Below are 11,042 nucleotides of genomic sequence, written 5' to 3' on the forward strand. Positions count from 1 at the left end.
ATCAGCTCTATCATCTACAGTGTGGCATGTTCAACAAACGGTCCAGATCTCATATACATGGCTCATGCACAGTTGTTATAATAACCATCTTTTTTATTGGACGGTCAGGATCATCCCTTATGGGTTATTTGGGTCTGGTCTTGAAGGAGTCTGAATGGATGTGGGGTGATTCTCTTCACAGCAGAGGTTTTGATTTCCCTTTTCTTTTTTAGTCTTTATTCGGAGCAGATGGAGGGCAGATGAAGCTTGGATTTATTCTTTCAACACCGCGACCAACATTAGTTGTACAACCCTGCCTATGTAGCCACGATGGTCAGAATTCCACACATCAATTTCTACGTGTGAAAAGAAGCTGAGGGAGGTAATAAGAAACTAAGACGTTAGAGATGAAATGAAAGTGATTGTGGCAAGCACTTGCAAAGCTTCTAAACTTGGTTGAGTACTTATTGCTGGGTAGAAATCCCACATTTTCTCTATACAAAGAATCTTTTTCACACCCATTGGAGCGTTGCATGTATGAAATGGGACACCCCTTTGGTATTTTATTCTACCAAGGTCAATGTCAGTTTCCTTCAAGATATTGGATGAATCGTTTAAATGTATTATGCTTCCACCAAGCTGACAACGACACAAAATGTTTGTGACCAAACAAAAATGAGTTGTAATCCATTTTGAGGACCTCCGTGAGCATATCCTACAAAGGTGTTGTATGTGTTGTTTAAGGTTCGAGCATGCATCACTGAAGGATAGTGTGTAGGGGTGCAACTTGGGTCGGGCTCAACCCGATGGGTTCAACCGATTTTGGCTCGGGTTGGGTTGGGTTGGGTTAGGGTAGGGAAAAGCCAACCCGATTTAATTTCAGGTTGGGTTAGTGTTGTGGCCTTGCCGACCCGAACCCGACCTTTGTCCTCTAAAGTTTTCATGATTTTCTTAGGATTATATTTTTTTTTCCATGTATTTTTCTATTTAGCCCAAGATGAACCCAAACAAGAGCCGAACCCAACATGACTCAACGCAAACCCAACCCGACCTGATTTGGAGGCGGGTTGGGTTAGGGTTGGCCTCAACACATCCCAACCCAACCCAACCCAAGTTGCACCTCTAAGTGTGTGCCTAGTTCTTTTGAATAAGTGGAGAATGATGCGTGGCGTGAAACAAGTTTCATATTTCTTAAACATTTATTTTTGTCATTTTATTTGTAGCCTAATTTTCAGGCATCAAATCTTGCTTGTTTGACTTGATTTGGGTCTCATTAGAAAGGTTTTTTAATTACCTATCTAACGAGCCCAAAATCACACAATTTGGACTTAATTTGAGGAAGTTATAGGCAATTTAAGGATGAAGTGCATATATATATATATATATATATATATATATATATATATTATGGGATATCTATTTTTAAGGATATTTTAGCCATGTTTTTAATTTTTATTTAAGTTACTTTAGATGAACGACTCGGATTAGTTGCTTAGACCTTAAGGCTCTGTTCACTTCTTTTCCCCGGAAAGGAAAGGAAAGGATTTCGTTTTCCTTTCCTTTTCAGGTGACATGGCAGAAGGAAAAGTAATCCAGGGAAACTGTCAAGGAAAAGGCTTCGTTTTCCTTGGAAAATCTCTTTCTGATATATTTAATCGGAAACCAAATCTCAAGCAACAAGGAAAAAGTCAATTTCCACGTCATTTTCAGCTTTTAAATAAGAAATTCTACATCTGATAATATTTTTCCCTGGAAAAGAAGTGAACACAGAAATTCTGTCTTGTCACGGTCTTGTCAGGGAAAAAAAATGTTGTTTTCCAGGAAAAACAACACCACGGAAAAGAAGTGAACAGAGAGTTAGCTCTTAGGGTTTCTTTTCTTATAAATAAATATTTTGAAAGCTTTTTTTTTATTAGTATTTTGAAAGTATTGTAAGGGACTTCTTTGATTATTGAATGAAATTTTGCCTTTGAGTTTTCAAGTTCTTTGAGAACTTTTGAGTATTTTCCAATTTCGCTATGAGAAACTCAACTTCGATGGGAACAAAGTAAATGCCTAAAAATTAGGATACAGATAAATTGACGAAAATAAAAATTTAGGAATATGAAACTTGTTTCACGCCACACGTTCTTGATTGTTTTCGTCCGTATGAAAAACCTCAAATCATATGACATCTAGGAGTTGTCATCCAGACCTACATTTTTTAATCCGATAATGTTTATTCAAGATCATGTCTATAAACTTCTAGGGCAGCAAGCATGTTATTTCATGGCGGTGCATCTATATTTATCTATATTTAAAGGATACCTTATTTATAATGCTCAGACGATAAGCTTCCAACGACGAGAATTAATTCATTTTCAAGATAATGTGAGTTGCTTACCACATTATTTTTAGTGCAGGTATCTAAGAAATTCACTCTCAGGTATATTATATTGTTTATAGCATTAGCAGATGACAAATTATCCGGTGTAATAGTGTGGCTTAGTGATCCAAACCATTTAACTGTTGGGCCCTGCAATTGATGGGTCATAAACCACAATCTCTAGAGCATCAGGCAATCCCACTACTCTAATTTGTAGAGTTTCTTGTTCTACCAGTTCTTAAATTTCTTTGCCTTCCAGCTTAGAATGGCTCATGTATTGTGAGGCAAACAAAATGAAAGGCTAACTGCAATATTAATGGGTCTCACCTTTGATTGATTCAGCCCGTCCATTTTATAGCCCTAGCTTTGGACCTCCAATTTCTAGAAAGTATAGATCAATCAAGTCTAATATCCAAAATTTTCAATTTTCTGACCATCCATGTTCAGTGGCAAGTTATTATTGTATGATTAGTTTATTGTTACACTATAAGTGATACAAAGGAATACTTATAAAATGGACGGCTAGGATCAATCAATGGTGTGACCCGCCAATGAGATCCAAAGGAAAAGCTATCAAATGGACATCTCAGATCAATCGAAGGTGGGACCCGCCATTCTGTAATTTGATCTGGATCTCATTTCTTCATTGGATTGGTGGCCCCACTAAAAGGAGTACAGATACACACCAGATCAAAATGTATTATAATATAATGCATGTCCGAGTAAACAGAAATACAAGAGCATATAATGTAGATATGTGTCCAAGTAGGAGCTACCGGTAAAGCGCGTTAGGTTTGCCTAGACCCGTATTAAAAAATTTAGAGAGGTGAAAAAGAAGACCGGCCATAGGCATAGGAGGACGGAGTGAGCGACCCGCTCAAATACGCAGGTCTTTCCACCGACTTTAGTGGCTCATTCTTTGGTCAACCCGTCAGACATTCAAACACACGTACTGGCTCTCCTTGTTAAAACTTAAAAATTTCCCCCTCCCCCTCATCATGCACCCTTCCCCTCCGGAAGTTTACACGTTCAAATTTTCAACGGTCAAATATTCAAACCCAAAACCCTCTCTCTCCCCCTCTCTTCTTTGAATTCTTCTAGACCAGACCATCCTCTTATTTTAAACTCCTTATGAACTCTATGATCTATATATGGGCACAAACATCCTCCCCCTTCTCAAGTCTTCAAGCACACAAAATTAACAAACATCCTTTGCATTCGTCTTTATTTTCATCTCATTCTCAACAATGATGGAAGCATTGAGAATCCGGCGGAGAAACCCGATCGGCGGGAGGAAGCTTTCTGGCAATCCGAACATCGAAGTAACGATCCCGACCCATTTTCGATGCCCCATATCGCTCGACCTAATGAAAGATCCCGTCACATTATGCACCGGGATCACGTACGACCGACAGAGCATCGATACGTGGCTCGATGAGGGAAATCTGACGTGTCCGGTGACTAATCAGGTATTAAAAAGCTTTGAACAAATCCCAAATCATACAATTCGGAGGATGATACAAGATTGGTGTGTCCAGAATAGTTCTTTTGGTATTGAAAGGATCCCGACGCCTCGAATTCCCATAACATCGGTCAAGGTTTCGGAAATTCTCCTACGCATTTCCAATGCAAGCCAACACAAGGATTATGATGGCTGTAGGGAATTGGTGAAGAAGATCAATATCTTGAGCAAGGAGAGCGAGCGTAACAAGCGATGTATCATAGCAAATGGGGCCGGCTGTGTACTATCGTTCGCATTTGATGCGTTTGCCACTGCCTCGTTGGAGAATTACACAGTGGGGTTGGAGGAGATCTTGTCGATTTTGACTTTGATGTTCCCACTCGACGAAGAAGCTCGGTTATACCTCGGATCGGATGCATCTTTACGTGGCATGTTGTGGATTTTATCATGGGGGAATTTGGTGGGAAGGCGAAACGCGGTAATGGTAGTGAAAGAACTAGTCTCTTCGGATCAACATCATGTAGATGCCTTGGTGGAGATCCAAGGATTTGTTGAAGCTTTAGTCAAGGTAATTAAAGAACCCATTTGTCCTAAAACTACAAAATCATCTTTGGTGGCTATTTTCTTCATGGTTTCAACGGCGCGAGCTAATACTTCGAATGAGAAGATTCGAACGCGATGTGTGGAGATGGGTTTGGTTTCTTTGTTGTTGGAGATGATCGTCGATTCGGAAAAGAGCATATGTGAGAAGGCCTTAGGTGTTTTGGATGGGATTTGTAGTTGTGAGGAAGGGAGAGAAAAGGCGTATAGTCACGCATTAACCATACCAGTATTGGTGAAGAAGATTTTCCGAGTATCGGATTTGGCGACCGAATTTGCTGTCTCTATTCTTTGGAAGCTCTGCAAGAATTACAACGGGGAGGATGGAGGGATTTTGGTGGAGGGTCTACAAGTTGGGGCTTTTCAGAAGGTCTTGTTGCTATTGCAGATGGGTTGTGATGAGAGAACAAAGGAGAAGGCAACAGATCTGTTGAAATTGCTGAACAATTACAGAGGGAGGGGAGATTGTATTGATTCCATGGATTTCAAGCATCTGAAAAGGCCTTTTTGATGAATGGGTATCTCTATTTATTAGTATGGTGATGAGGAAAATTTATGGGTTTGGTTTGAGTTAATTATTAATTTAATGTACAAATTGCAAAGCATATCATTTCTATGCTATTTGAAATTATTCATGCATCATAGGAAAGGAAATGGTCTACGTTGGGGTTTTTAAGATTTGTTACTATGATAATTTGATTGTTGTTTTAAGAATTTTGTGGGTCTTGTTCTCCACTCTCCTCACGACATTGGCCTTTTCATGTTTGGAGAATATATGGATGAAGATACAAAGGTTGTATTAATGATATATTATTATTTGATATGTGTTGGAAGCTCTAAGGTTTGTTGCTATGATAATTTGCTTGTTGTTTTAAGAATTTTATGGGTCTTATTCTCCACTCTGTTGCTATTTTCTAAATAAAAAGATATTTGAAAATGATTTTTGAAAATAAAAAGGTTTTATTTTGGGAAAACAAGTGTTTTTAAAGAGGTGTAGAAAAGGCTTGTGGAAAACTAAAAGTTTAGTACTACATTGGAAAGTGAGAAAAGTGGTTAATGCTTGATCGGGTGCGATCTGGAGCGTAAGATCACGTGGTAACAATCAAAGGCCGATCGGATGCGATCTGAGCTGTAGATTAGTAATCGGTCGTGATCAAATGGTTATTGGGGGAGGACGGGAGTTTTACTAAACCCAACAGGCACTCTAGAATCAATATGGACGGTAGAACCGCCATTTGACACGATCTAATGCTCAAATAAAAATAAGCAGCCCATATTGATAAGATACCATGACAGGGTGCATTTCTACATGAAAAGACACTACAAGGTCTATAAATCGACTAGAAACTCATCATTTGTGGTAGAATCCGAGATTCTATTGTGAGAATCAAATGTTAGTGATTTCCAAAGCCTCTTCTCCCTCTTTACAGTTTATCAAATTCTCTTTCATTCCATTTTCTTTTTCTTTCTTTCTGGTTATCTATTTTTCGCGAAAACAGAAGCTGATGATGACATCTCAAAGACTTGCAAAATCCGAGGGCGTTTTGGGTTTGTTTCCGCTAGCACAAAAGCGTCAACAAACATCAATAGGTCTTGCACATCATTCAAATGATGGGGGCGAATATCGTCTTAAGGAAAGTGACATTGCAACGCGCCTTGAAGCATCGTTTTCTGCTACTTCTCCACCAAGGTTAATCACCCACAACACATTTTCTCCAACACACTCTCCTCACAACATTGGCCTTTTCATGTTTGGAGAATATATGGATGGAGATACAAAGGTATTATTAATGATATATTATTAGAGGAATGATAGAATGAAGGGCGCCCTTAATTGCTAAAATCAGCTACAAGGGCGCTCCTGTTGGTTGGTTCCAGCAAAGTGCATTCATGGCAAAACCGTTTCCTTAATTATTTTTCTTCTCCATCACAAACACGCTTTGCTGAACCGACCGATAGGAGTGCTCCTGTAGCTGATTTTTGTAAAGGCGCCCTTCATTCTATCATTCCTTACATTATTATCTGATATGTGTTGGAAGCTTTTGCATTTTTACTCTTCTCTGTACGTTTCTGTGATCCAATGTATCCTCTCATGAAAGGTCTTATAGGGGCAACTCCCCCTTTCATTTCCATGTCATTCTATTTATTTCCATGGAAGAAGTATAGGAAAATGATACCCGTACTACCATGCTTTGATAGTAGCACTCATCACTTTATTAACACACTTAAATTGGCTACTAATGACTTTTTTGGGAATAACAACTACCTTTAATAGGTAACCAAAAAAGTATACCGAGTGTCATTGTTAATTGGGGTGCAACTTGGGTCGGGTTGAACCCGAACCCTACGGGTTGAACCCGATTTTTGGGCGGGTTGGGTTGACCAAATTCGCGTTGGGTTTGGGTCCGGGTTGGGATTTGGCAACCCGACCAAAATTCGGGTTGGGTTGGGTTGGGTATCAGGCAACCCGTAACCCGACAAAGAGTAATACACGTTTTTTACTTTTTGTACTTTGTAGCTTCTGAAGTTTTGTTGTTTCTTTCCATCATTTGCAAATATAATCCTTTGCAAATATAATAATATATACTTATCAAAAACAAAAAGTAAAGGGCTAAAGTCACTAAAGTAAAAACCCTAACCTAGAAGAGATCTCAACCGCAAGATTGAAGCATGCAAAAATCGATTGATTGGATGATCTCAACCTTCTTTTTTCTACACTAAACACCCGCATATCCTTGTGATTGTGATTGTCATGTTTTCCTCGCATAATTTGTAGTTATTTAATATGTGCATGCGTTCTAGTAGTGTTTTACTGTTTTTTTTCCTTTGGTTTTAAACTTGGGTGCCATTTCCCTTACTAAATATCTCATCTGAAATGTCTAAACCCAGGGTTGGGTTAGGTTCGGGTTAGGGAAAAACCAATTTGGGTTGGGTTGGGTCAGCCATCCCGGGTTGAAAGTTGGGTTGGGTTGGGTTAAGGTTGGAGGTCAAGTTCCTCGGGTTGGGTTGGGTTGGCCTCAACCCGACCCAACCTGACCCGAGTTGCACCCGTAATTGTTAAAACAAGGTAGTGCGCATATCATTTCCCAATTTTATCAACCATTCACGGAAAAATAACTTGGTAAAATGCTTGGCCTTACTCATAAAAATTGCTCCTTGTCATATGACAATTAACCATTTTTACAATTTCAATTAGAGAGACTCACAGAAAATCACTGCTACAATCAACTGTAAAAGATTTTTTGGGGGGTCTTATTCTAGGGCACACGGGTGCATGTATGTGCATGTTGTGTAAAATTGACAATTGATCGACTAGAACATCATGAAGCGATTCACATGGTCTTAGCTCCATCCTAGGGTTGCATAAAAAACCGGCCAAACCGATAAACCGAACCGGACCTTTCGGTTTGGTTCGGTTCGGTTTTGCTCGGCATTGGTTCAGTCATGGTTTAGAATTTTACCAAACCGATTATATCAGTTCGGTTCACAGTTTTAGAGTTTTCATCCGAAAATTAACCGAACCGAACCGAGAAAGAGAAAAAGACAAACTGATTTTGTGTCATTATCAAATCTAAGGTGAGTTAATATCATTTGCAAAGAGAAGAGGGGTTTTTTAAAGAAGGAAAGTGTGTCTATATCAATTCCCTGTATTCAAAAGTAAAGAATACATTGACCTTTAGACTACCCCTTAGAAGTGTAAAAAGAATAGTCCTAAATACTTAGAGGGGCTGTAAAAGAGACGAGGGGGTGCGCACGAATATATCATCCCCTTTATAAGGCCCTCGATTAGGGATAAAGAGGGAGGGGTCTCTTCAATTTTTGTTTCATGAGAAACACACACACAGAGCTTGGCGGTCTCATTGCACGTTGTTTTATACCCATGTTCATGTTTTGCCTTTCCTTTATTCTTCTTCTTCTCTCTCTTTGATTTTTTTAAGGTTTTTGCACCTTCAAAAAAATTGAGTTCATTTTCTTCTGTTAATTTTGTATTTGTGACGAATAGATTTTGATTAGGTTAATTGTTGAGAGGTTTGACTCATAGACTATCAGTTCAGCGATCACAGTATAAAATCATGAAATCAAGTTTATTAGGTTGATTTTTGTTGATGATTAATTGATTGCCTGAACGTAGTCTTATTGGTGGTAAGCATATATCGATGCAATTTGGCTCTAGAAATGCATATGTTTTCCCCAACACAAACGAAATTATAATGGATTTCTAGTTTTTCCTTCTCACAAACGTATTTAACTACTTAGTTTGGATTTGTACCGGATAAACCGTGAACCGAACCGGTCAAAATCGGTTCGGTTTGGTTCGGTTATACCCCCTGATCGGTTTGGTTACGGTTTGGATTTTCTCCAAACCAATGTGATTGGTTCAGTTTAAAAAAACTCACTAAACTGAACCAGACTGAACCGTGTGCAGCCCTACTCCATCCCGTGCGTAATAAAAGGACTACAAAAAATCAGTGTTTAGCATTTCTTGGCCAAACCCAAAATGGGGTTTAATGGATCAAGGGCATAGGATCACCAATCAAAGTGTTCTCAACGGCATTTGACTAGGCTTATGGTTGCCATTCGAATTAACGGATTTGTGAAGGAGCGTAAAACTGACTTTCTTTTAGCATTTAAAAGGTATATTTATCAGCAACAAAAAAGTTACATAATGGCAGGCCTTGTGTAGAAATAGGTTATAAAATTAGGGGCACACAAGTTTTTCCATTATATAAAATTTAAATCTAGATGTGATAAATACCAAGAAGGATCCACCATGGTCTATTATATATTACTGGCAGGAATTTCAAGATCTTCTTCTAGGTATTAAGCCAAGGATATCTCATCAATATAGAGAGGCTAACCAGGTAGCCGACTCCCTTGCAAATTTCGCTTGTGACAATAAAGGTAATAGCATGTTCTATCAATGGAGAGACCTCCCTAGATTGGCTAGGGGTGCTATGAGGTGTGATTTTCTAGGTATTCCTAGCATTCGAATTATGTAGGTTTTTTCTGTTTATAGTGTTTGAGGTAAGGTGCTATGTCCCCTCATGTATTTTTTTTTCATTCATCAATAAATGTAAGGTGCTGGCCCGGGTTCCTAGATAAATTCCAGGTAAAAAAATCGAAAAAAAAAAAAGTAAAATTAATGTTTATAAGGTTTTAAATAGCCTAAAGGGCACCCAAGTTTGCCCATTTAGTCACGATTCATTTTGAAAGAGAATATATAAATAAAATCTTGATTTTATTCATTAATTCATTATGGAGTGTACAAGCATAAATATAATGTATGAGTGCTTAGATTGATAATTACACCAATAAATGATATTTTGTGTGCAAAGATAGAAATTGAAGGAATTAAATATATCAATAAACTATTCAAAAAAAAAAAACAAATATATAAATAAATCAGATCAATTTAGAGGTTATTTAGAATCAAATATGAGTATAATTATTTAATAAAAAATAATATAAAGCAGTGATCAAAGAAAAATAGATATTTAAATTAATGAGTTTAATAATATTTAGTTGTTTTGCCCCTACGTAGATAGACTGCCCCAAAAATCATCTCCATAGGTTGATCCTAACCCACCAATCAGTAGACAAACTACACCGTATAGAAATCTTTACAACTGGGAAGAGTAGAATCATCCTAAGAAGATGTTTTTCGAGTTACAACCTAATAACGTGGGCCCCACAACTGAGTGGCTTGAATCTTTGAACAAGGTGGATCCTCCTTTCTTTCTTTTTTTTTAAGAAAGGAAAACAGATGCACCCACATACCGAAACCATATAAAAAATATGAATTTTTCCCAACTACTTTTTGAACATATATGCCGACCAATTTCTTTCTTTCTTTCTTTCTTTCTTTCTTTCTTTCTTTCATTTCAGCTTCTGTACCTTCTCCTTTTGCAGTATCATTCTTAGTTTCCTGCACTCCTTCTTTGAATTTTGATGGGCCTTTTATACTTTTATTTTTCTTAATTTTACCATCAAATATCAAAGGAGGATTCGAATCATGTGCTGAGCGAGCTCTTTAAGCAGTAACAACATCCTAATTGGTTTTTTTTTGGCATTACAGAAGTCAAAAGGAGGCCAAGGGTGAAGTCGTTACCCAATTTTTCTTCAATTATTTTGAGTCCAATAGATAAAAAGCCAAGGAAGAGAGGAAATTTATTATTGAACCCATGAAACAGATGTAAACCCATGAAAGTCTATCTAGTAAAGAAGGTAATAGATGTAAATATCTTTGAATTAGGTAATTATGACACTGCAGTTTCTTTGATTTTTTTCTACTCATCCAAGTTTCTAAAGGTGACTGATATGACTGCCATAATAAACTTACATATTAAGGAAAGATGACCAGTCTCTTTTTATTGGAAATGAAAGCTTCTATAATTGAGTAGAGGCTGGAAAATCAAATCTTACTGATGAAAAGCTTATTCTTCATTGAATAGAGTGCACAAGCAAACAAAAGAAGCGACAGTGTTAGGCAAATGGTATGACCATTAGCCACGTTAATCACCACTTTAACAAATCATCTCTGTTCAGAGCAAGATATTTTCGAATGTTGACTAACTTCACTCTATATTAGCAAACGACTATAATAAAGCATTAAAGCCCAGATGCCTGTAAAGTTGA

At 37.8% G+C, this 11,042-nt stretch overlaps 1 protein-coding gene across 1 annotated transcript; it reads left to right on the forward strand.

The window, feature by feature from the left end:
* The first annotated feature begins 3,401 nt into the window (after window positions 1-3,401).
* Window positions 3,402-5,229, forward strand: LOC143876704 (ARM repeat superfamily protein). Its single transcript, XM_077378394.1, has one exon. It carries the CDS (start codon window positions 3,592-3,594, stop codon window positions 4,915-4,917), a length of 1,326 nt encoding a protein of 441 aa, XP_077234509.1. The 5' UTR covers window positions 3,402-3,591; the 3' UTR covers window positions 4,918-5,229.
* Window positions 5,230-11,042: the final 5,813 nt, after the last annotated feature.

This window comes from Tasmannia lanceolata, unplaced genomic scaffold (genome assembly GCF_043159265.1).
Source record: "Tasmannia lanceolata isolate RefF3 unplaced genomic scaffold, GAP_Taslan_0.1 ptg000005l, whole genome shotgun sequence".
Lineage (NCBI taxonomy): Eukaryota > Viridiplantae > Streptophyta > Magnoliopsida > Canellales > Winteraceae > Tasmannia > Tasmannia lanceolata.

What these genes read in the sequence shown, in the direction of transcription:
- LOC143876704 (XM_077378394.1), top strand. Translation starts at nt 3,592, where the DNA reads ATGATGGAAGCATTGAGAATCCGGCGGAGAAACCCGATCGGCGGGAGG.